General features: G+C 44.3%; 1 protein-coding gene across 1 annotated transcript in view; it reads left to right on the plus strand.

The window, feature by feature from the left end:
• MTHFD1L (methylenetetrahydrofolate dehydrogenase (NADP+ dependent) 1 like) overlaps window positions 1-26,028 on the plus strand; it is a 2,103,853-nt gene that overhangs the window by 914,468 nt on the left and 1,163,357 nt on the right. The window contains exon 18 of the mRNA XM_069608130.1: window positions 24,627-24,767. Within this exon, the coding sequence (XP_069464231.1) occupies window positions 24,627-24,767 (141 nt within the window). The remainder of the gene's footprint in view (window positions 1-24,626; window positions 24,768-26,028) is intronic.

A 26,028-nucleotide genomic window follows, 5' to 3' on the forward strand; every position in this document is an offset into this window, starting at 1 on the left:
ATATCTAGAAGTAGGTTGCAGTCTGCCCACGGACCTTCATGGTCGAGGTCACTATCAAGGCCCAAGTTATTGCTGGGATCACAAGGACAAAGTGGATCACCCATTGTGCACAGGTGTCCTTTACTTAATGCATTTATAAAGTGCAGATCTTGGACCCATAGGCATTACGGCGCTGACAAACAAAAAAAGCAATGCATTAACAATGACTGAGGGCAGAGCTCATAAGGGGTGAACCGGGAGAGGGCATCATGCGAACCTCCATGTTTTCAACTTTCTCTTGAAAGATTCTAACTTAATCTGACATATAAGATCAAGGGGGAGGCTATTCCAGGCTTTAGGTGCAGCAATGTAAAAAGCTCCCTTTTCTGCCTTTGTTCTGGATCTTGGAATAATTAAGAGTTTCTGATTGATAGATCTGAGGGATCTGCTATGAACCTTTACTGCAATAAAATCCTGCAGATATCTGGGCATAGTGCCCACTGTACATTTAAACGTAATCACTAAGAGGATGAAGCATATTCGAGCCTCCACAAGGGAGCCAATGCAATGCTCTTCTGGCGTTCAAGATGTGGTCTCTTCGGGAGAGACCCATGACCACCCTCACTGGCCCATTTTGAATAACTTGTAATCTGTTCACTTCTGATTTACTAAGTCCGGCTAAGAGGCTGCAACAATCTATTTTTGTACCTACAATAGCTCTTGCTATTGTCTCTGCATTGGCCTGTGTGAGGGGTCTGAGGTGAGCTAGAAGCTTAATATAGTAGGCCACCACAGAGACCAGGCTCCCAACGTGGGCCTTCATAGTAAGCTGTTGGTCAAAGATGACACCTAGAGTTTTGACTTTCTTTTGGGGGGTTATCCTGACATCACCCAATTGAAAGCCATCTTAAGCAGAACCCAGCTTAGATAACATGGTCTGCGTGCCGATAATCAACAACTCTCTTTGCCCTCTTAAGGGCTAGATTATTCCATAGCATCCAGTTCTCAATGGAAGCATATACTCTGTTCAGTTCATCTTCGTCTCGGGCATGAGTACCAACCATGGGGACGACACACTGTGTACCGTCTGCATTGTTTGTAAACATGATCCCCTCCTGATCCAGCAAGGCAAAGAAGGGAGCTATGAATATATTAGAGGCAGGGGGAAATACAGGCGCCCTGCGGGACACCATATTCAACAGACACAGGGAGGGCATCAGCCTCCTCAAAGAAAACTCTGCTTTCTCTATTATTTAGAAATTAAGCAATCCAGCGTACTGCTCCTGGGAAATAATTGGCCACTTCCTCCAACCTGGCCACCAATATTGAGTGGTCACCCAGATCGAAAGCGGCCATTAAGTCCCAAAGCATCAACATGGATGAGAGACCCTTGTCCATCCGATCCAGGAGTCTGGACTTCTATTCCAATAACGCAGTCTCAGTACCATAACCTACTCTGAATCTGGATTGGCGACAGTTCAAGATGGGGAATTTGTTTAGATGCTGAGCATTCTGGCCATATGCAACCTGGTCCAGAATTTTCTATAAAAATGACGTTAGTAATTGGCCTATAATTGGCACCTCCATAGGCAGGCCAGGTCTTTTGAGAAAGGGGGTAACGCAAGCTCGTTTTAGGTCTGCCGGCACATGTCCTTCGGTAAGCGAGGCAGGCATTCAGAACTCTCAGATGGCTGTGAGTAGGGTCAGTGGTCACGTTTTAATAATTCTAGCCGAACAGGGGTCACCTTTACATCTAGTACTTTTTAAATTATTCACTGCATCAGACAGTTCATAAATCGAAATGGGGGAGAAATTGAACTGTGGAATGGAGGGACATCTTTTATGACTCCTTCTTTTCCTCACTAGGCTCTGTCAGAGAATCGTCTTTCCCACGCAGTAGGTCTGCTCTGATACCATTCAATTTGTCAACCATGGCATCTTGGATATGCTGACACCAAGCCACTTCCTTCACCACTTGGCTAACGTTGGGGGAAGTTGTGTTTTCCTCTTCTTTGAGCATTTTAAAAAGTTACTTGATCTCTGATTGAGCATTCAAGATTCTTGAATGAAGGGAATTTTTTTGGGCTCCCAGGATTGCCACTTTATAGACTTTGGCAGTACCTCTTATGTGCAGCCAATGCTCCTGGAGTGGGATTACTTTTCCAGTGATAGAAAAGTTTGAGTAGAGGATTTTAACCTTTGCCATTTAGGAGAGAACAAGGGTTTGTTTTTAGCCCCATCCCTGACTTTTCTATATTTCCTAGGAGCTAAGGTATTGGTGGTAATCTCCAGATTGGATAAGAGAATTTTTGACATCCCTGCCGCAGAGTCAGGGATTGACAAGTTAATAGTATGGCTCAGCAAGGGTACTATTCTTTCCCGCATGATCATCTTAGAGTTTCTCTCAAAAGTCCCATGCGTCCTCTTATTCTTCAATTCTTTTGGGAAGTCCGCCTGGATGGAGAAGTGTACGAAGGCATGATCAGACCAGGGACATGAAGAGTAAGAACATTAGTGGTGGAAATCCAATCCAGGACATGACCAAGATTATGAGATGGTGACCGAATAATCTGCTCAAAACCTAGATTGACATGGGCTGTCTCTAGATCGGCGACTACAGGATCTTTTCTGTGGCCCAACCAATAATTAGTCGCCCAATAATAAAAAACTAGAATTGTGCTTATGGATGGAAAGCAGGTGATTGGACAATACAGAAGTGAAGTCTTCTGTCAGGGAGGGTGGTCTATAGATAAGTGGGTTCAGAGTGGATTAAGCATTAAGTCAAATTTTCACGTGTAACAATTCAATGCCTAGTTTCCCAAATAGTTGGGGAGCATTTAAAAATCAACGCAACTACCGCCCTTTGTCCTCCTCTCTGTCCTGCCTTACCATAGCCTATCCTTCTGGGATAGCGAGGTTAAGGGACGGGCCAACTGCCCTGTGCCCCCAGGTGTCTATAATCACACATACATCAATGTTTATTTCCTCTATGTAATATAGTGTCCAACCCCCCCTCCCGCAAAGGCACTCCTCGCCTAGAGTGCAATAACTCAAGGAAGGAAAACTAACGGACACTGGGGACTCTCTTCCGCCTAGCCACCGCTACTTATCAGAAGGCAATCTTTTTAGCTAAACAATCCTTTTTTTTTTTTTTGCAAAAGTTGAGGCAGCAATACACCAACCCAAACCACTATTCAATATGGTTCACTCGCTATCCTCCCCTGCCAATGTTAGCTCACAGATTCTGCCTTCTCAGGATCTCTGTAAATCTCTTTCTGACTTTTTTGTTGAAGATTATCAACAGTCAGAAAATTGTTAATACTGCTTTGTGGTCTGTGGCTCGCTCTCACTCCCCCTCTCACGCCCCTTCTGTTTCCATTTCTGACGCTAAATGGTCTACCTTTACTATTTTTTCTGATCGTGATGTTCTGGCTGCTATTCGTAGGCTTAAATATGCCTTACTGCTTGACCCTTTTTCCCTTGCTTTTCTCAAGGAGATTGTATCAATGATACATCTGCAGTGAATAACGCTCTCTCCTCTGGCTTTATTCCTAGTGCCCTGAAACATGCTCTCGTAATTCCTTTGCTTAAGAAACCCGGTCTGGCTCCTTCTGTTCTTTCTAATTCCCACCCTATCTCGCTTCTCCCTTTTCTTATGAAGCTTCTTGAGTCTCTGGTCTCGCCCCTGCTTTCCTCATTTCTTGAATCTTCAAGTTTCCTTGAGTCTCTTCAATCTGGCTTTTGCCCTAGGAGGGGCACCAAATCAGTTCTTGTGTCCGTGATTGATGACCTCGCTCGCCTGGTTGATCAGGGTGGTGTTGGGGCGCTGATTTTATTAGACCGGTCAGGTGCCTCCGATACAGTTGACCATCCCACCCTAATCTCCCGGCAGTTCTCTCTGGCCAGGTCCAGGCTTGGTTCTCTGCCTTTTTGGCTGACTGTTCCCAGTCTGTTTTTCTTGCTGCCTTTTGCTCTAGATCTGTCTCCTTGTCCTGCAGAGTCCCGCAGGTCTCTGCCCTATCTCCCACTCTGTTCAAAATGTATATTTGGCCTTATCCATTCCCACGGCTTCTTGTGCTACTTGTCAGGCCTGATGCTGCTAAATGGCTTAAGGGGGTGCCTTGAGCACCTGAGTTTATGGATGGCCGAGAACTGGCTGAAGCTGAATGGTGAAATGACTGAGGTTCTGGTTGTTGGCACCTGCAGCCCTCTGTCTTTCTATACCCCTGACTTCTGGCTTGCTATTCTTGGCACGTTCCCTTCCCCTGCATCCTCTGTGCAGAATCTGGGGTTAAAATCTCCTCCTCTCTTTCCATGTGCAACCAGGTCTCCTCTGTCTGTAAATCCGGGCATTTCAAACTTAAAATCTTCCGGAAAGTCTTGCCTTTTCATACCTCTGAAATTTCAGACACCCATGGTAGCCGCCCACATGCTTAGCAATATTGATTATTGTAATGCTCTTTACCTGGCTCGGCCTGCTTATATTGTGCGTCGTCTGCAGCTTTTAAGAATGTAGCAGCTAGGTCAATAACTCGGCCTCCTTTCGGCACTGATATCTCTCCCCTTCTCCACCAGCTTCACTGGCTTTCGGTCGAGAAACATGTCCTTTTTTAAGTCACTCTGTATTGTGTACAGGGCTTTTTTTTTTTATAAATGTGGAACTGAATATTTGCAAACAAAATTCCCTCCATATGTTACCCCCGAGATGCCTTTGATCGGAATCAGCCTTCCTGATTCAAATCCCTCAGATTAGACTCCCACGTATGGGTGGCCATGCCTTTTTCGGTAGCAGTGACCAAGGCTTGGAATTCACTCCTCCTGTCCCTGCATGCCACCTATGACCAGCTTCCTTTCGCAGGGCTTTGAAGACATTTCTGTTCTGAATCTTACCTGCTGTGTCCTGCTATATCCTTTTGTCTGGTGAGCGCCATGATGCCCTTGGGTGAACATGCGCTATATAATTCACATAACATAATATGCTCCTCAGGACCCATCAACCACAACACCATCGCCACAAAGATATGACGGCTGGGATACAAACACAATGGTCGATGAACCTCCAGAAGAGGCGCAAAAACCCTCCACACCGGCCAACATCTCGGCTTTCCATAATATGATCACTAAGGCCTGCCAAGTGTATGCCCTAGTTGCATCGGATGAGGAGAAAGAATGCTTCCTTTTTGATCAAATGGAGAAGAGGAGGAAAGCAGTGGTCTCATCCCTGTTTTGGATCACATATGGGAAGGAGTACTAAAAAAGATGAGACATCCGTTTAGAGCCTGCTGTGAAGGGCAGAGTAGACAAAAAGTCAAAGCCACCAGACTCAACTTCAAAGTGTCTTGCATCACAACCATCCCCTCAACATTTCAGTGGCAGCAGGTAGGAAGGCCCGGTCCGACGAGCAGAAGTATGCGGTTCCTCAGGAGAATGAGGGTCGCAAGCAGGATGCTTTTGGAAAGAAAGTGCTGCAATGGGTGATAACAGTCAAGGTGGCTAATTACCTTGGCATCGTCTCCCGAGACGACCAAGAAATGTGGCATACTGGCCCCGATACTAGAACATCTGCCAGTGGAAAAAAGGGAAAGGCCGAAGGCCATCCTGAAGAAAAGGGATCGAATCACAGCATTAACATCCCCACCCTCAAACGGGCCAAAGCGAGCTGCACCAGCTTCCCCTTCATTGCTCCAAGACAATGGAATGCCCTCCCAACTTCCCTAAGGAACAAGACATAGCACCTGTCCTTCCGCAAAGCCCTCAAAACGAGGCTCGTCAACTAGGATATTCCTCTCCCATAGGCTCTCCCCCTCGATTCCTGCGTATGCATGTTGGTATTAGTGGTAACCAGTTCTCCTGTAACCCTCAGAACCTTAGAGCCCTCCCTTCCTTTGTAACAACTGACGTTAACCGCTACCTGTCTCTTATTCGGTACCCTGTAACCACGAACCGCAGACAGGCTGTCATTCATTCAATTGTAACTAAGTAAGCCTTGCCTGTAATAGCGCCACGATGCCCAAGGGCTGCTTTGTGTGCTTTATAAATGTAAAAGATAAATAACATCACTGTAGACCTGGCAGAGACTGGTTCTAAACAGATCGGCAATGACGTGGTGTTGAGATGCTAGGGGTGGCTTAGATGCACAAACTTTAGGCCAGAAGTACATCGCAAAGTGGTGGACATGCCTTTTGAATGAGATAAACTCTTCGGGCCTAAAATAGATGAGGCCCTCGAGGCCATAAAGGCAGACTTGTATACAGTGCGCTCCCTCACATCAATACAAGAATGTAGGTCCTTTCGACCCTTCAGGGGAGCCTCGGGAAGAGCAGAATCTTCCACCTCCACTAGAAATGGCAGGTTATACACCAAAGGTTTATCGTATTAATCGGTGTTACAGGAGAACCTTTCAAGGATATCAAAGGTCAAAAGACTTCAGGAGTAAACCGGCCCCAAGCTCCCAAAGAGGGAAACGGGAAACGGCAACAATGACTACACCCCAAGACAAAAGCAGGTGGCAGGTATATGTCAAAGTATGTTCAAAACTGACCACACATCACATCAGACAAATGGGTGCTGGAGGCGATAGCCCATGAACATTACTGGAATTTACAAAGCCCCCCCCAAGTCGTCACACACATACAATTATTACTGCAAGAGGTAAAACATATGTGGTCAAAGAGGGCCTTAGAGAAGGTATCAAGGCAATACAGGGGACGAGGGGCCAATTCCCGATACTTTGTCTTGCAAAAACCAGACGGAAAATGGTGCCCCATTTTGGATCTGCGCAAGCTAATCAAGTTTGTAAAGAATATTCAACCTAAAATGCATGAGTTTCTCACATAACCTGTTTAGACTTTTATGTGCTTCTAAGAGAGGCATACTTATGCATATTCTCAATAGTATCAATCCAATCGGCCTGGTAGATGGTGTGCTTTACAAAACCTGGCCTGACATGCATGTCTTCCTCATTCAAATTAAGGCCAGTTAATAGGACTTGACCGTGATTAACCAATTGCGCTATGGTTGTGCATTTTGTTATGTATCCAGAGTGGTGGGACATGCATTATTCATATGAGAACTATATGGCAAGTATTGTGTTTCGTCCATTAGGTTCAAAGGTGAATTTTCATCGCCTCAAGAATAGGAATGACCAGTCTGATTGATCACCATGCTCTCCCAGCCAATCCAAATAGCAAAGAAAGTTGAGGGCGAGTCCTGGACTCTGGGCAGCATTCCACCAAGTGGGTTTTTAGATGATTTTTTGCTTCTTCATGAATGGGCTAGTTTGTCCATGCACTTCTCGTGAGTAACCAACACAGGGTGCTTTGTAGTGCTGCTAGGTTGAGATCGCACAAATAACAAGCAGTTATTGGGATCTGAGTTTGTTGGCCCACTTGAATTTCCATTTTTTATGGTTCTGCTTTCAGGGGTACAAGGTGGCGAAATGTATAGTTCCTTGATATTATCAATGGATACACCTGCAAGGCACTACAGTTACATTGGTTTGCTCTGCACTATGCCCAGACCCCTGAGCCTTCAACTTAGTCCAACTGGTTGGGTATTCCAACAGTTTCCTATAAAACAGTGAGGCATACATGGGGATCCACTACATGACAAATTCATCATCTTGGGCACTAGTGATTTGACAAAAATGTTTGCTTCTTTGTTTAACGCTAGTTGTGGTCATTTATTACCAAATGTATTTTTTGTCATTAAATGTATTTTAAGTTCTATTTGTCTATGTCATATATGTGTTATATTGTGTCAAGGAATTCATTTTGTAAAAATTAAAGATTGAAATGCATCCGACACAAAAGGGTTTGTGTCTAGATTTCTACAAAAATGGCAAAATATTTTTTCCCCTTTGAATCAAAGGGTTTTGCCCAGCACCATGAAATATGCATATTAAGGAAATTGTTGCTTCAAATAATTTGTACATATAATTCATCTCTGGAGGGACAATTGTTCAGTTTTACATATTGGTTATCGCTGTCCTCGCCAGAGTCGGGGTCTTCCCTTAAGTCTCATTACTCTCAGTGGGGTGCAGGTTGCAGAAATGTTCTCACAAAGTTGTATAGCCAGGGACCTCTCTTTCTGGAAGTATGTCACAGTTCGGGAAGCAGCTTAGAGTCCAATTAAAAGTGCAGCAATTGCTTTGATCATACAAACGGGGATTGTGTTTCGCTGAGGCCACAGGGATTGGGTTAGGGATGGTACAACCTGCGCTCTGGGTCGATCACGATTTTTGCTAGAAGAGTGGTCCTCAGTCCCTCCCTCTCACTTACATCAAGACTGCATAATTGTCAGGACAAAGTCACCCATTATCTCATGAATTTATAGTGTCCTGCCCTCTCCTTTCTTGGAGGTGTCTTTCTTGGTTGCAGCTGAAGTTCAATGACACCAACAGAGTAAGTTGTTTACCTGTAACTTCGGTTCTCCAGCATTGGTATCTTTTATAGATTCACATGCTGTGAATATTCCCCGGCGTCAGGCTGGAAATCCTCAGTTACCTTATGTTTGCATTGTCGAAAGCAAAGAAAGTTTATATATTGTGTTGGCCGTAACCCTCTTTATGGGTTCTTTTGGTCCCAACCAATGGAACATTGAGTAGTTGGACCCACCTCCTCGTCCTCTCCTCAGATTCTGGTTGTCATGCTGGCCAGATCTGGAATCCTTTTACCTTGCAGGGGAGAAAGCTGGGTGCATGCCAATCTATGAAAGATACCAATGCTGGAGAACATGAGTTACAGGTAAGCAACTTACTCCTCCTTCAGCATTGGAGCTTTCATAAATTCACATTCTGTGAATAGACTTTGTAGCAGTATGTAATTGGTGGCAGCAAAAGGTAAAATGCCTACCTTACTGAAAAAGACGCTGCAAGACTCCTCTCCCTGTTTGAACGCCCACTTTGTGCTGTTTCTCCAAGCAGAAGTGTCTTGGAAACGTATGTGGCACCGACCAGGTAGCTGGTTGGCAAATGTCTTATGGACACACGCCCACAATGCCACCGAAGCTGCCGTGGCCCTTGTGAAATGAGCATTGTGCGGAGCGTCTAACAGTTTCTCAAAGAAATCCACCTAGAAAAGCCCTGTTTGGACAGAGCTTTCCCTTTGTCGGTGGGACCATACACCTAGAACAGTTGTGTGGAGTTCCTAGAGGACTTGATCCTGTCAATGTAATATTTAATGGCTCTCTTCACATCCAGAGAGTGGTAAGCTACCTCCACAGGGGAAGTAGCCTTTTGAAAGAAGACCGGCGAAGCAATGGTAGCGATCTTATAAAAGTCTGTCAGGACCCTGGGAATGAAACGTGGGTTGGTCATAAGCAGATTTGTATCTATCCGAAACCACAGAATACGGCTTGTTTACTACTAGAGCTTTTATTTCTGACACTCGTCTAGCCGATATGACGGCCACCAAGAAAGCCACCTTCCGAAAAAGGTACTGTAGAGGAGCAGCTGAATGCCTCTGCAGGAAGTCCCGCCCCCATTCTTCCTACGTGTTGGAAACCAGAGATTGCAATAGGCACAACACCAGTGATTGTGCCAATTCCACGGAGAGTCTTTGAGAAAAGGTATGCATCGAGGAAACTCTATATGATGTATCCAGGGTCGGACTTGGACAAGAAATAGGCCTGGTCACCCAAATAAGTGGCCCACCCCTCGCTTTACGACCCTTGACATCTGATGACATCACCGGAAGTGATGTCAATTGACCCCACCCTAAAGTGACATACCTGGAAGCGATGAAACACGACATTTCACCCCTTTACAAAACAGGAAGTGGCATGAAATAGCATTGTACTTAAGTACACTAACTTACTTTGAATCCAAGCAGACGTCCAAGACCAAATGATAATGTTATTGTATAGCACTTACGCTTAAGCTTTTTTTATAGAACAAATATGCATATCATCCAACCCGTGTTGGTACTCATTTATTGACCCTAGAAGGATGACAGGACTTTTTAAGAAAAAAAATAGAAAAAAAAAATATGTATGTGATCAAGCAGCGAGGAAGCTGTGAAGCGCGTTGCACCGTGTGATTTTCTCTATATATATATATAATTTTTGTATTTTTTTTTTTTTTTTAATTTTTCAAACCGGCCCAGGCATGGCCAGAAACCGGCCCCGACCCCCCAGGGATGATTTCGGCCCGGGCCGAAAGGCCGAGGGGCCATTCCGACCCTGGATGTATCCCCGTAGAGATGACAATCTCTTGAAGGAGATCCCAAAGGAATATTAAGATGAGAGAAAAGGAGGCTGGTGATGTCGCAAGAAAGGAGCGCAACGAGCTGAGAAGAATGGTTGAAGATGCATATAGCTTATAGAATCTGATGACGAAGTAAAGAATCGAGTAAACTTTCATATGCGGAATGAAGATTGCACGTGTGAAGAGCACTGCAGAAAATGCAAGTTGTTTTATAATTGTACAGGTTCAGCAACACAAGTAGACTTAAGTAATCACAAAGGTTGGCTATACATAGTGAATAGACTGCAGGCGGTGCTGCCATTAAATAGAATCTGGACATCGGTGTCACATTTAGTAAGCTCATACCCATGAAGAAAGAAGGATCGTCAAGCTGTGTCGCAGTAAGAAAGCAGCTGAAGATCAGGAAAGGCCTGAAATAGCTGTCTAGCCTGGTGTCAAAGGATGGAGCGGCCAAGAATCTGTTATCTATCCTTGAACAGTGAACGTGAGAAGCTGAATCAGCCCTTGTAAAGGTGCAAGAAAGAACACCATGAGTGCCAAGTTTATTGATTAAAGACAATTAAATGCTGCAAAACAGGCTGAAATATGGTCTCCTGTCATGGGATTCCAGGATGGCAATAGGAGTTGGGCGCACAGACTTGAACTGCGATAAGAGTGTGCCTATACTCACTTTTATTCTCGGGAGCAATGATACTTTGCAAGGACAAGTTCAAAGACAATCCAAATGGCAGACGGCATGAGCAATGAGAGAAGTTGGGCTAATTGGGTGGGGAGACAGTCAAGTCCACCCACTGGCACCTTGGGTACCAGCTTATGTGCTGCTAGTGAGCCGAATGTTCCAGAAAGGGCACAAGCGTGCCAACCAATTGTAGAGGGCCATATAACGAAGGGCCTTATAGTTTAATAGCCAATGGTGTACCGTGTATCTAGTAACTGATGAAGATGACTTGCACTAGGGGTGGGCATAAGTTGTCCACCTGACTGTAGAGACCCAATCACAACCCAATCCCTTAAAGAAAGTATACTTGGATGTTCTCCTTAAACCAATCACAACCCCCCGTTTTCTTAGTGTGCCACGTAGTATGACATTGCATATGATATTTTAGTATATAAATGTTTTTTTATGAAAACTGATTAAGAGCTCGAGTGCACGTCCATTGATGTCAGTTGTAACTCCCTGTTTTAAACAATTGAATATGAAACAGTTGGCAGAGACTTTTTGCCAACTTCCTGAGTGGATCTTTTATTTGGTGTAAGAGGTATTCTGCATCCCAGCCTGAATATGATGTGCTACTGATTTAAAGGGCTCCCTAAGTGTTCAGTACCATAGGTGGGTCATGACTAGTGGCTCGAAAGGTTTCTTCACGAGACCCACCAAGACCGTATTAAGGCTCCAGTCTGGTGGGGTTCTCCTTGTTGGTCAAAGTTCTGAAAAGACATGTGAGAAAGTGTTTAACCATTCTGTTTCTATATAATGGCATGCCTTTCCTACTTCTGGTGTATCTGCAAATTGCTGCCAGGTGAACTTCTACGGATGTATGAGCAAGACCTTGTTTCGCTAGTTAAAGTAGATATGGAATCAGCTCTTCAGGTTGTACCTGAAGTGGGTGGATCCCCTGCTGTGTGCATAGAACCTCTTCCACTTGAGATTATATGACTTATTAGTTGCCAAAGCCCTAGCTGCAGCCAGGATATCTTTGCAGTCCTGTCGAATTGCTAGTTGGCCGAATGCTGCAAAATCAAGGGCTACGCTACCAACTTTAGGGACTGAGGGTTGTGATGCAAGATTTAGCCATTGCCTTGTGATAAAATCTGGAAGATCACACAGTCTTATGGGTTGACCCGCCAAGAGTTAAAGCGGGTCCGAATACCACGTTTGGCGTGGCAAGTTTGGCGTGGCAAGTTTGGTGTGATTGGTATCACTCGGCATGGATGCATCCTGACCGTTTAGATCACCCGAAGTATGACTGGGAATAGTTGAAACATGTAGGCAAACAGGTTCACCCATGGGAAGGAGAACACGCCCCCCCACCCCCATTGGCTTTTTGTTGTGGCTGGTCGCAAAAAGGTCTACGGATGGGCAATCCCATGTCCAAAACAGCAGCTGCACCTGGTGGTGGTCATTGAGCTCCCACTTATGAGACTGACTGGTTTGCCTGCTTAGGCTGTCCGCCACCTGGTTTTGGACTCTAGAGAAATGCCACTGGGGATTGCCCAGTGCCACACTCGCTGTGCCTCCCGGGACACAGTTGTGGATCTCGTGCCACCCTACTTTGAGGTAATACATTGCTGTAGTATTGTCTGTCAGGATCCTGATCATGCGCCCATTTAGTACCGGCAGGAAGGATTTTAGTGCCAATCTTACTGCCCTCAATTCTAACACATTGATGTGGAGAGCAGTCTCTTTGGCTGTCCATAGTCCCCTGAAATGGAGCTTGTCAACATGGCCCCCAAAGCCCAACATGGACGCGTTGGTGATGAGCGTTGTTTGGAACAGTGGTTATTGGTTCTTGAAAGGGATTGCCTTTTATGATGTTGGATTTGTTGGCCCACCGCTGGAGCTTTTGGGCCAGTTTGGACGTGACCTGTATCTTGTCTCCCCATCTTCCTGAAACATGGGGCCAACTGGAGGTGATGAATTCATGTAGGGGTCGCACGTGGAGTCTGCAATTGGGTATTAGTGGGGTGCATGATGCCATGGTTGTTGAAACACTTGTGAATGAGCTCGATACAAATAAAATATCATATCATGGTTGCCAGTAGAAGCATACAGCTGCGCACTGTTTGCCATTTCCCTGGGTTGAAGGTGAGGATAAGACAAATTAACGTTTTCACTCTCTCAGCCGACGGTCTCAATCTCGGCTTTCCTGTGGAGAATTCTGCCGAAAGAAAAAACAACTTCTTGGATGGCTGAAGCAAGGATTTCTTGTAATTTATGGAAAAGCGGAAGTCTTGAAGCTGCTGCACTGACTGTGACATGGATGCTTGCGCCACGGCCATTGGTTCTGACCTCACCAGCCAGTCTAAATTGCGATTGACGTGGTGGCCCTCCAATTGCAGGCTTGAGATACTTGGTAAAAGTTTGAGGTGCTGATTTGAGGTCAAGTGGCAAAACTCATTGGTAATGGGCACCTTCTACCACGAAGCGAAGATACTTCCTGTGCTTTGGGTGAATTCGTATATGAAGTACGCGTCTTGAAGGTCTATATACAACAGAAAATCATGGGGTTGCAGCGCCTTCATCACCTGCTGCAGTGTCACCTTGGTAAACCTTTGCTTCTACCGACCTGGGAAATAATGGCCATAGAGGAATTATACTAAGGGAAGCTACCTTCTGTAGGCATTGTGGTGTTCAGTCAGAAGTTGACGTGGGACCACTTGCTCTTGCACTCACCTGCACTCGTTTTCTTTTCAATGTTGCATTTGGGACCGTTTTGTATTACCCTAATATTATTTATAATGCAGTTTTTTGGGAAATTTTAGTAAGCCTTCGCAATTCAAAGATTGCACTGACAGTGTGGGCCTCTATTAACTGTCTTCAATTTTACACACTAACAATTGAATTTTGGATGAACCAATCTAGTTTTAAGGAATTGAAAATGTTTACATAAAATGTGGGGGGGTGGGTCTTTTTAATTGTCTTGGAGTTTATATAAAATTCATTTGAGGGATGAATTACATTTTCAGGAATTGAAATAGTGCTTGTATAAATTGGACTGATGGATGATTTGATTCAGGTTTTAATGTGCTGAAACGTAATGATGGTTTTTATTTTAGAAATATGGGTTACCACAGTGGGTTATGAGGAATTATGTGTTTGAAGAATTGTTTTGTATGCGAGGAACCTTTTATGTATACGGATTTATGTGATTTTATGTTTTTTTTTAATTCTTATTTCTTGCTTTCGTTTTGAGATTTGATATATTTTAAAGGTTTATTTAATTTCACCATATACAATAAAAAATGTTTTTTTTTAAAAAAAAAGCACTAGTCATTCAAACCAGACTGGTTGACTTGGCAAATTCGGCAAATGCGCTGCTGAACCTGGGATACGCTCTAACCTATGCCATATCACAAACCTCTGCACAATCTGTCTAAATTACTTTACTTGCTTACACCCAATGTTAGCCATAACGTGTGTGCCTCAAACCCCCACCTGCATTAACTCACGTCTTATTGACACTATTGCTCCTGCCAAATATCACTATTGCCCATTGAGGTATCGTGTCTAGACATCTGCATTATGTCCACTCACTGCGACCTGCCACTCTTATGCCTTCACGACCAACCACTGCATTACCTGGCTGTATTAGTGAATGTTGTCTGCCCTGAATGCCAGTCCCAGTTCCGATAGCACTGTCTAACCTTCTTGTGTCCTCTTGGAATTGCCTTACCACTGTGTGCCCCGCTGAAATAGCCTACTGTTAGCTGTAACATGCCCTATTGAAATTGCCTATTGACCTTCTGTGTCCTTTTGGAATTGCTTTTGCCACTGTCTGCCCCGCTGAAACAGCCTACTGCTAGCTATAACGTGTCCCATTGAAATAGCATATTGCCTATTGACCACTGAAAGACCCATAAGGTCTGGCCTGACCTTCTGTGCACTTTTGAAATTGCCTTTACTACTGTGTGCCACCCTTAAATAGCCCACTGCCAACTACTGAGTTGCTTTTATACTTCAGCCTACATGGGACCAGTCGTCCTCCACTCAGATGCCACTTGCCTATGCTGAGCTAGTCTGCATCTCCAACCATTCCTACCTACCCACTACGATGTGCCTTAACAAGACACAGGTGGCCTCTGTTCTGCCTCACCACAATATTAAATACTTTAATTATGTCCTTCTCCAAACTTGTGCCTTGCCCTACCGTGGACAGAAACAGCAGACTTCAAGTTAGACTACCCCGTCTCTATGAGCCTATTTGCTACAGCAATAAAGTCTCTAACTCCCAAGATCAACCTACCACATGGTACCCTAAGCTATGTCCCAACCTAACCATTCCCCGCAACAAACCTATTCAACCTAAACTCATTCCAATAAAAATCCAGAACACACCTAACACAACCACATTAACTGGAGCCTTAATCAATGCCAGATCTCTACCAATGATCATTGCTCTTCCTAACAACCTAGATCCTGAGCTCCTGGTAGAAAGCTACAATAATGCAATGAAAAAAGCATTAGATACGATTGCTCCCATAAAGCTTCATAAAAGTAAACAACAAGCACACCTAAACGCTTGGTTCACCCCTGTTGTATTGTGCCTGTCTGAGGTGAGGTAGCTAGAGATGTCATGTGGAATGTTTATGTGTGGATGATGGACTATTCTGAGTGAGTGTTCTGTGTAGAGGCGGTTACAGCTGGCTGGCCGGCCCTGGGTGATGGGAGCCGGTGTTGTCACAGCTTATGTCCTTTATGTCTTCATGTGGATATGTAACTAAGAACTTGGAAATAAACTTACCTGAAGAAATCTTAAAGAGCCTGGAACCTGCTTTTTAACAATGTCGACAAGTCGGTCTTTGGTAACCTATGTGCCACAAGTTGATGGACTGAGGGACCCTGCTGCGGGGGGTGCAGGAAGGACAAGCTTCTGGAGAAGGAAAACACCGCCCCAAAAACTGTAAATCCCATCACCCAGGGTGCACGGGGAGCCGGAGGATTAAAGCCCATTCTTTGGTGGGACCGGCGCACATAAGTAGTGGGCAAACTGGGCCCCAGGGAGTCTTCAGGGAGAAGCCCTGACATGGCTCCCCAGAGCACAGGGGCAGGAACAGGAATTGGGCCCCATTGCAGAGGGATCAGCTCCAGGAGCAGGAAGGAGGACTGCGTCCCAGGGTTCAGGGGAAGTCCAAGAAAGAGGCCCCTTTTTGGATGGGCAGCTCCTAAGTAGGAGGCAGAGCTCTGCCCTGGGGGCTGGAGATGGCGCTGGACCAGCAGGTGAAAGATAATACTGGCAATACTGGGAAATTGATGTTGAAAGCAAACGCTGTACCCTGGTCCTCCATGAGATGTAATGAAGAGCTAGCCCACTGGGCGGAATGTGATGCTACTCTACGTTTTTTTTAAAAAGTTAGAATGGCAATAGAAAAAAAAGAGACGCTGCTGTTGTTGGGTTCATTTCTTACACATTTCACAGCATGAGTCACGACTCGTACTAGCTTATGTATCTCAATGGGTTTATTCATAAATGGAGAGTTCCCCTGCAGCCATCACAGCTCCGATGTCGTTATCTCTCTGTTGCTCGCATCACGAGCCACACAGACAACGTCATCTGGAACCCGAGCTGGCGAGGGTTCTACATAGTGATGCAATCACCAAGTTACTATATAACAGCTGTGTGTTTGGGAAATGGATGTGAATTTGACATGAACAAGGAGGACTGTTTGCCTGACTACACGTCACTCCCATGTCTTGTGCACTCATAGCAATGGGGAGCTGTTGTTTTAAACGGTGTCCTTCTCACGAGATAATTGCAGGCTTTGAAGTTATGGGAGCCTGGCAGCACCGTACTGTGCTTATCGTGCACATCATGTTTTTGGCTATCTGAAAAACTGGTGATTTATGAGCCTTTCGTTGCGAGGTCTCCTGGGAAGTGAACGACCGTTGGCCTATGGAGCTTTGCATAGCCCTGCTGAGCAGTAGTGACTGATGATGTCACGCATGCAGCAGGGGGAGATGGTGAAGCGTAGAATGTTCTTTGGAATGTGCTATTGTTAGAGCTTCGTATTATAAGTGCTGTTTGCCCTGAGGATGTAAAAGGGAAAGTACTTTAAGGAATCTGACCTTTGGCAAGACATGTGTCTTAGCAGGAAGGAAGCAAAATATGTGTGCAGCTATATTAAGGCAGGAATGAACAATGCTTAAAACATGGGAACCCTATGATACGAATCGGATCCAAGAGACATGGTTTGTTTAGGTGCCAAATGCTGTGGTCTCTGCTTGGCAAAAGAGACATTTTCAGCGGATTGTGATGCTGGCATGCCGCTCCGTCTCAGTGAGGCGACAGGTAGCGGCCAACAAATAAGGTGAAATTTTTAGGTCATGACAGTATGGTGAGGTATAGTCTTGTGCAGAGAGTAACGGCCATAATGTTGGGTAGTTTGGGACTTTAATATACCTATTTAAAACTGACGGAGCATTTTGCATGTGCAGGATGGTGAGTGCCTCGGTGCGATGTGAATCTGTAGAATGGAGGCACTGCGAGGATGCAAATGAGTTTGTGTTTATAGAAGATATACATGCATCTTAAATGGCGCGTTTCTGTTATGTAAATGGGTAAGTGAAACTGTGACAATATAGTGTGGTAATATGTTGTATTGAAGGGTATTTAGCATAATTCTTTTGAGGAATTGCAGGTTTCCAGTGCCAAGCACCATGGCACATGGACACTAATGTGCATAAATCGTTGCTGTTAGTGTAAAATGGGTGGTATGTGTATGAGTGTGATAGCTTTAATCATTTTGAGGATTTTCAGCTATATTGCACATGTCAGTAGAGCCTGTGTAAATGGCTATGGACTCATAGGTTCGCTTAAGAGCCTACAAATAGATATGGACGTTTTAGTTCATAAAAGTGTTAGTTTTGGGGATTTTACTTACTATGAGCAACATGGTTTTGTATTCAAATGTGCACAACGCAAATGCGTTCAGTGCGGTTTATGTATTGTTTACAGCATATGGTTGCAGCATTCTATGATTTTGGAATGGATGTTATGATGAATCTGACTCAGATAGGTTGGAGAGAGTCAGTGAGTGTTGGGTATTGGGTGAACTCACATTCAGCATTGAAGTGTTGCAGTGTGAAATACATGGTTTGAATTGTTTGGGTAATGTCAGTGGGGTATATAGTTTTCCTTACATTGTTTTCGTTTGGTTTGGGTGGTTACCTGATTCCGGTAAAGGTGGAACAGCGATGAGGTTGTTCTGTGAGGGAGGTAGTGCCTCGACTCTTTCAATTAAGGATGTTAGGATTTTCTGATTTCATGTGAGGGGATTGGTCTGGTTATAGGGGTTACCTGATTCCGGTAAAGGTTGAACAGCGATGAGGTTTTTCTGTTAGGGAGGTAGCGCCTCTTCTAGGTTTTTTTTAATCCTTCTCATCACATTGGACAGTAGGTAGCTGGTGGTAAAGGGGTAGCTGGGGACGCCTGGTAATGACCCATCGGTATTGAATGTGGTAAGTCCTGAGATGAGTAAATTGTTTTCTATGTTACTTGTGGTATTTATTGTGGATTTCGTTGTATCCATGGGTTCAACAGCTTGTTTTGGGTTAGGATGTTTTCCTTGCTATAAGACCGTTTAGTTTTTACCAGTCATTGATGTTGGCATTGGGAGTGTGTGGCCACCGCTCCCAATGGGTTTGGAAGGCTTGTACAACCTGGTATGGTGTAATGAGTATGGTATTAAGACCATGGCTGTTTGTGATCTCAGTGATGTTGTATGTTTCCACTTTGTGAATCTCTGTTGCAGTGAGAATGTGATTGTCTTTTTGGAGGCTTTGAGGTCTCAGTTCTCTAGAGTGGCAGTCTAGAGGCCTGATGGGGTTCCAGGGTGGCAGCCTGGACACTCGCGTTGCTGTAGGCGGGGGCAGGTGATAGGAGGTGTAGCAGTCTTGTGGTTGCTCAGGAATGTAGGTGAAGTAGCCCAGTTTCAGGGTTGGCCAGGTCCTGGGGTGAGAGCCCAGTTGCTTGTTTGTGGCAGGAACAGGCAGATGGATGACAGTATTTTTGTTATTGGTACATGGAATGTAGTTTGTCATGGTGTGATGTTTTGATGGTTGGGTTTGGCCGTGGAAGTGTCTGTCTGCCAGTTGAGTGTTACGTGTGCGTATATCTTGGAAGGTGGTAGTTGTGGTGTTCTGGTATGTGACTTGTTCTGTGCATGTATGGTTTAGTAAAGGAGGGAGGTGTGTTGTATTGTGCCTGTCCTGAGGTGAGGTAGCTTGAGATGTCATGTGGAATGTTTATGTGTGGATGATGGAATATTCTGAGTGAGTGTTCTGTGTAGAGGCGGTTACAGCTGGCTGGCCCTGGGTGATGGGAGCCGGTGTTGTCGCAGCTTATGTCCTTTGTCTTCATGTGGATATGTAACTAAGAACTTGGAAATAAACTTACCTGAATAAATCTTAAAGAGCCTGGAACCTGCTTTTTAACAACCCCCCACTTAAAAGAACTGCAAAAAGGAAATTAGAATCTGAATGGCGTCACACCCCATCTGAAGAAAACAAATTGAAACTTTTTGCTAACAACTACAAAAAAGAAATCTTACTCTAAAAAAGAAATCTCTTCAACGAAAGAATTTGCAATGCAAGCTCCAACACCAAGGAACTATTTGCAATCCTAAGGGAGCTGGAATCCCCTGTAACCCCCACCTGACAACATAACTAAAGACAAGCAATGGTGCACCAGCATCCAAAATGCTCTAAGAAATAAAATCAAAACACTTCAAACCAAAATCTCCTTAAAAAAGGACTCTTTAACACCTAATGAGACCCCATTCATCACCAGCCATATGACAACTAACTCACCAGGCACTGACCCATTTAAATTTGCCAAAATTTCCATTCTGGAAACTGAAAGGATTATTGCATCCCTCAAACCGTCCAATTGCAAGGGTGACAGCTGCCCAGCTCAGCTCATTAAGGATGCTGCAAGGGACCTAGCCCCCTTCATAACCAAACTGATTAATGCATCCTTTGTCTCAAACACTATCCCATGCAACCTAAGAGTCCTGGGTTCTACCTCTCCTCAAGAAGCAAACCCTAGACCCCGCCATTCCCACCAACTAAAGGCCCATCACCACGGTACCCTTCCTTCTCAAGATAATAGAGTAGCATACCTACAAATCCAGCACAATCTTGACTCATCAGATCCTAGGTGTTCGCCAATCAGGATTTAGACTGCAGCACGGCACAGAGACAGCCTTAATCGATCTCAAAGTACAGACTGACAAGCTTAATGACAAGGGAAATACCGCCATGCTACTCCTTGATCTGTCGGCAGCCTTTGATCTGGTGGATCACACAGTCCTGTGCGAACACCTGGCATCGATGCCCACTTTTCAAGCGAGGCCGTTGCCTGGATCCAATCATTTTTGGATAACTGCACTATGAGAGTCTTTTCCACATTGGCATCAGCAGACGCTATTAAAATAGCTTGCGGTGTACCCCAAGGCTCTTGCGTCTCGCCAACTCTGTACAATATCTTTACCAAGCCCCTATTTGATAAATTGGACAGACTGGGTGTCACCTACACAAATTATGCAGATGAGACCCAGATCCTCATTCCTCCTTCGGGCAATTTTGACTCCGATACGGCTTTGGTAAACAAAATATATCTCATCATTCAGGCATGGATGGCCACGCATGATGATAAAACTGAAATACTACTCCTTGGATCCGCCGCCAACCTAAAAAAACATAGCCCTAACTACTCGGCATTGAACATCGATGGCAATATAATCACAGTTGCCAAAGCTGTGAAAACATTAGGTTTTCACCTTGACTCTGCCTTAACTATTAAGAAACAAGTGAATTCCTTAGCATCCTCTACTGCCTACACGTGTAAACTCATTAGGGCTAGCAGAGCTTTCCTCACCCAATCCAGCTGCATCGTCCTTGCCAACGCCCTAATACTCTCCAACCTCGACTATTGCAATGCCTTGTATTTGGGAGCCAACAAATACATCATTGACAAAATTCAAACATTGCAAAATAATGCACTTAGAACTGCCCTCAACCTACCCTCTAGAGAACACATCTCGAACAAAAGAAGAGAACACAAATGGCTCAAAATCTGCGACAGAATCTCACTTAAAACAGCATCACTAACCTCCAAATGTCTGAACAACGCAGTCCCAACCCCCCCTACTTGACAGCAAGAATAGTGAGAAAAACCTCGACCCGCCCCACCAGAATTGCCAACTCATACTGCCTACAGATACCCAAATTCAGACTGAAAAAAACAGGCGGCAGTAGCTTCCAGTTAAGGCAGCCCAGTACTGGAACGCTCTCCCACTGAATATTAGAACAGACCAATCCTACTGTAGCTTCAGATGAAATATTCTCACATGGCTACACTCCAATGACTCCCAAGACTAATTGTGACCCAACCATCAGCTTTAGATCACACGCAAATTTGTATATATGTATATTCTTTAACTGATTTCTCAAGACAATTACCTGTAATGTTTCATATGTATATTGCGACTTACTTTGTAACTAAGCTTTTAAGTGTGCATGTTTTCTGCTTCTGTTGCGCCCTGTTACCTCTGGGTTTGGCGCGCCATAAAAATTAAGAAATAAACAAGTAGAAAAACAACGGCCACAGGGTGTATATGGGAAAACCATCATCAATGCGTCGATATAGCAAATATCACATTGCAAGAAACAGTTACAAAAATAATTTTAAACCAATACAATATGCATTTGCATAACTCACCTAGAAGCCATATTCAGGTGTTCGCAGCCCCCAGTTCTGTATTACTACACAGGTAGAAGGGAAACACTGCTCATTTAACACCAGACATGCCACCTTGATGAATTCTACACATCAGCGGCTGCATCGACAAGTAAGAAGACAGTCGTGTAATGCTGTACATGAAAGTCTTCATAAATGCGTGGGTATTACAGATGTAACATGGCAATAAATTCCCACTGTGCATGTGGAAAACTCACCTATGAGACATATTCAGTTGTAAACAGCCCCAAGTATTTGAATTACTGCAAAGAGAAATAAGTTGCGCTGTTCATTTAGCACCTTTGCAGATCCAACACGTCAGCGGCTGCATCTACAAGTGAAAAAACACCTGCATGATGCTGTGTATAAAACCAGGTTTATACTATGGATTAGCCACAACAAGGCAAACCCGCTTTACATTTTGGGAACTCACCCATGTAAATATTCAAGTGTGGGCAGCCACGAGTCCTGCATTGTCACGGGCGGCTGTCCCAAATACAGCCCTGCTTGTGATAGCTGGACATAATTGGAAATGCGCATTCATGGAGAAAACTCTGTTCTGCATAGTGGAAACAAGTATGCCATATTGGAATGGTGCCCATGATCTATCAAGGCAAGTGTTTAGGCTAATTCGAATCATGAACCAAGCAGCGGGCAGTGAACACAACCAAACATCTGCATGCCAATCATTTAATGTAATTAAGAATATACATCTACAAACGAAGCTCTATTCTTCATAATCGAAATCAATGTGCCATTTTTGGAATGGTGCTCACCGCCCATCCAGGCTAATGTATTGACTCATCTAAGTCATAATAGTTGAATAACACATGGGACAGCAGACCGTTCCAACAGCCAAAGGTCTGTGTGTCGATCATGTTCTGTGGAGTATTTATCTCGCTGTTCTAATGTGCATAGTTTCCTACTCCTAATTTATATCTCCACGAATAAAGCACTTAACAAATGGGAAGCAGCGATTCATTGGGACCTGTTTGCTGGGAATTCAGAGGGTGAATCTACTGTGCTTCCTTTAACAGAAGTCTTCATTGTCAATATCCACCATGCCAAGTCATCTGCGGTATGCTGAAATTCAATAATTTGTAAAACCACAGGAGCTGAGGTATTTCTACACCGAATTCGGGATCGGTATTCGGTGATTCGCACATGTGCCACCCTAGAAGTGTGACCCACATATAGAAGCCCACATGGGCACTGGATAGAGAATATAATTTGAGTGGATTTACAATTTGAAAAGATTTTGAGATCCCACCGCCTACCCATCAATTTTGAATGACTGTATTTTTTTGGTAAAGTTGCAGGCCTTACAGTTGCCACAAGGGAAGTGGCCATGCAAAGGTTGCAAGTCCCGGTTAGAGCTGATAGTTATATCCTGTGTTGACCTGTGTTGACCTGGAATGAACCAGTTTGTGCTTCAGGTTTTTAGGGCACTTAAGGCAAAAAAGCGGCACAGATGTATTAGGTAGACAAGACCCCAAAAGTGGCTGATATTTCCTAATCATTTTTTTAAATTGGAAGGAGTTGGTGGTATAAGTTATTACACAAGTTGGTCATCAGTAGATGTTCGAGATTTGGGTTCAAGGAGAGTTTCCCTCAGAGTAAATTGGGCCCTTTTCATTGAGTTAGATGCGTATCGTAGGATAAACTCTTGATTTCAGGCAAAGGCTAAGATTGTTTGCCTTCTTGTAATAGTCCTGGATAAGAGGTAGAGTTCCGTCTGAAACGTAAAAATTGCCAAAAGGGAGATTTTCCTTTCGACTTTTATGGTGAAAACTCAAATAATGAAGCGTCATCTTTCTGTGACCAGAGAGTAGGCAGCACTACATTAGGAAAGGGTCTGCCCCTTCCACTGACCTTAAAACAAATGATTCCTAATGTCCATAGAAACTCATTGAGGTCCGAGTAGTGAAAGGGTAATGGGTGAACTGGGCACATGCTTCTTATGCCTGTGCCTTAGAACTTCCATATACATGCCTACCTTGGCATCCAAAACAATGTGATCAGCTGGGTGAAAAGTGCAAAGCAATAGTATAAATCAAATCCTCATGAAGAATATTTATACTTTCATATTTTGGGGATACCTCCCAAATAGCAATTCCAATTCTATTTCCGCATTAGTAATTCTTTTTCCAGAATATATCCATTAACCAAATTATAAATAACACAGGACAGAAGTATCATATAATCTAAAATCCTCATCTAAAAGACGCTTTTACATAATTTACATTGAACATAAAATCTTCACAATCGTAGTGCATAACAGAAGCCTACACAACCTAGTGTTATTTCTAATAAAATGTGGCCTAAGCCATCTCCTTTTCAAATCAGTAATAAACTTATAAATTAGTTTTAAAAAATGTGTAAGATCCTCATCTTTACCCAACCTGCAAGCACACTTAGCCCATCTTGTTCGGGCCTTTAAAAGAAGCACATTTAGCCTACTCATTAGGGCAATCCTACACTACTGAGATTTTATTTTTATTATGAAGTTAACTGCTGCTACTTCTATTTGGAGTTTTGTACTGCTCATTCTACAAATTAGTACTTTTGTAGCCAGGTGAAAATTATAATGAATAACAGGCCACTTTTCCTAAGGAGTATAGTCTTGAGAAATGTGAGATTGGATGAGCTGCGAATAGGCACTAGGAGGAGCTGCTAAATCCGGGACTCTTACTCCTGCTATAAATGCCCATGCCTGTAGAAGCTTAAAAAGGTATTGTATATTCTTCACTGAAAACATTTGGATGATGGGAACAATACTTTGGAAGTGACCCTGAATTTCATTGTGCCATGTTGATGCATGGCAGGAGGGGGGGTGGCCTTCTATTTTTTAAGCCCCAACCCAGATTGATAGTAAGACTCTTGCTTAATACAGGTTATTTAGTGCTTTAGTTGCGATAAGGTACAAGAAATGTGTCCTTCACCACGTTCTTGGTTAGTCTTCACTTTTCCTGTCTTCTTTCCCTCAGGCTCAGTTTGATATTGCGGTTGCCAGTGAGATTATGGCCATTCTAGCTTTGACTAGCAGTCTGTCTGACATGAGAGAGAGGTTGGGGAAGATGGTAGTGGCCAATGACAAGCAAGGACAACCAGTGACTGCAGAGGACTTGGTAAGTGCTCCAGTAATTTACATCTGTATTTAATTTAGTATTGTAGTAGAACATTTATAAACTTTGCTTCTGACATGAATTCCTGTTTTGTCAATGATTCCTAAAAGGGACCTTTAAAAGTGTTCATTAAGGTTGTGGTATATCATAACATTAAATATCAGATTGGTACTAAGACCGCTATATTGTGATAGTGAGTTTCTAGCAAAGTTTTATAGTCTGCCACTGTCCATTCTATACTGTCTGTAAAACCTCTTTTGGAGTGGGCGTGGCCGAGCAAGACCTATGAGGAAATGAATCCCACTGCCTCCACACCTTACTGCCAATCTTATGCTCTAGTAGTAGAGGCTGTGGTGGAGCTACACATGAGCTGAAAATGCCACTAAGTCCCTTGGTTAGCCTCTCCCGGCTACTTATGTCCTCCTTTGCAACTGGAGCAGTGTATTGCAAGATGGTAGCCCAAAGGTGAGACGCAGGATGAGTGGAACCCCCGATTCTCCCCGTCATGCAGCTTAGATGAATTACTCATCTGCAACCAGGAGGTCTCTCCAACCTTCCTTCTTAGCTGCTGTCTCACACGAGATGAACACTGCAGTGGGCAGCCTAGAATAAAGTAAATGGTTTAGGCATTGGGTCGAGTCCAAGAGTGCTGCTTGACACCCATCTGCCCACACCAGTTCTTGCATGGGGACACTCCAGGCTGCGAAAGAACAGAGGCCTGGGAGCTCTGATTCTTGGGGACTATCGCAGAGGCTGAAGCCGGGTCAGAAATACAATTGGACCCAGAGAGCAGAGTCTACAGAAGGAAAAAGAGGGGGGGGGGTTGATGCATTGGGGTTTGATTGATAAGCGTGTAGCCCTCCCCCATCTCCTCCTTTGACTGGTGTTTGAAGTTGTTGGATGCAGTGGTGAGAGGCACAGATGGTGTGGGGTTAAGGAAGAAAAGTGCTAAGAAGGCTGCACCGCAACTGAGAACAAGACCCTTGGCAACAAACGCAGCTGGGGTGCTGTGAGGTATTAAGAAAGCTGCATATGACTGATGTGTGTACTCCCTGTATGCCACCTGCTCCTTGCCCTGAGGAGAGCTGAAGCTGGGGCCGACGGAAGAGAGGAGTCAGAAAGGTTAATGACTCCTGGGAAAACAAAGGGGTCCAAAGCAAGCAGCACGACTATGTCAACAAGTATCCTCACCTTGATGGAAGCACTCGACCAGGCAAGGAGGCCTACGATTCTGGTCATGGCTCAGGTACACACAGATTCTCAT

This window comes from Ambystoma mexicanum, chromosome 4q, assembly GCF_040938575.1.
Source record: "Ambystoma mexicanum isolate Mex_15411 chromosome 4q, UKY_AmexF1_1, whole genome shotgun sequence".
NCBI lineage: Eukaryota > Metazoa > Chordata > Amphibia > Caudata > Ambystomatidae > Ambystoma > Ambystoma mexicanum.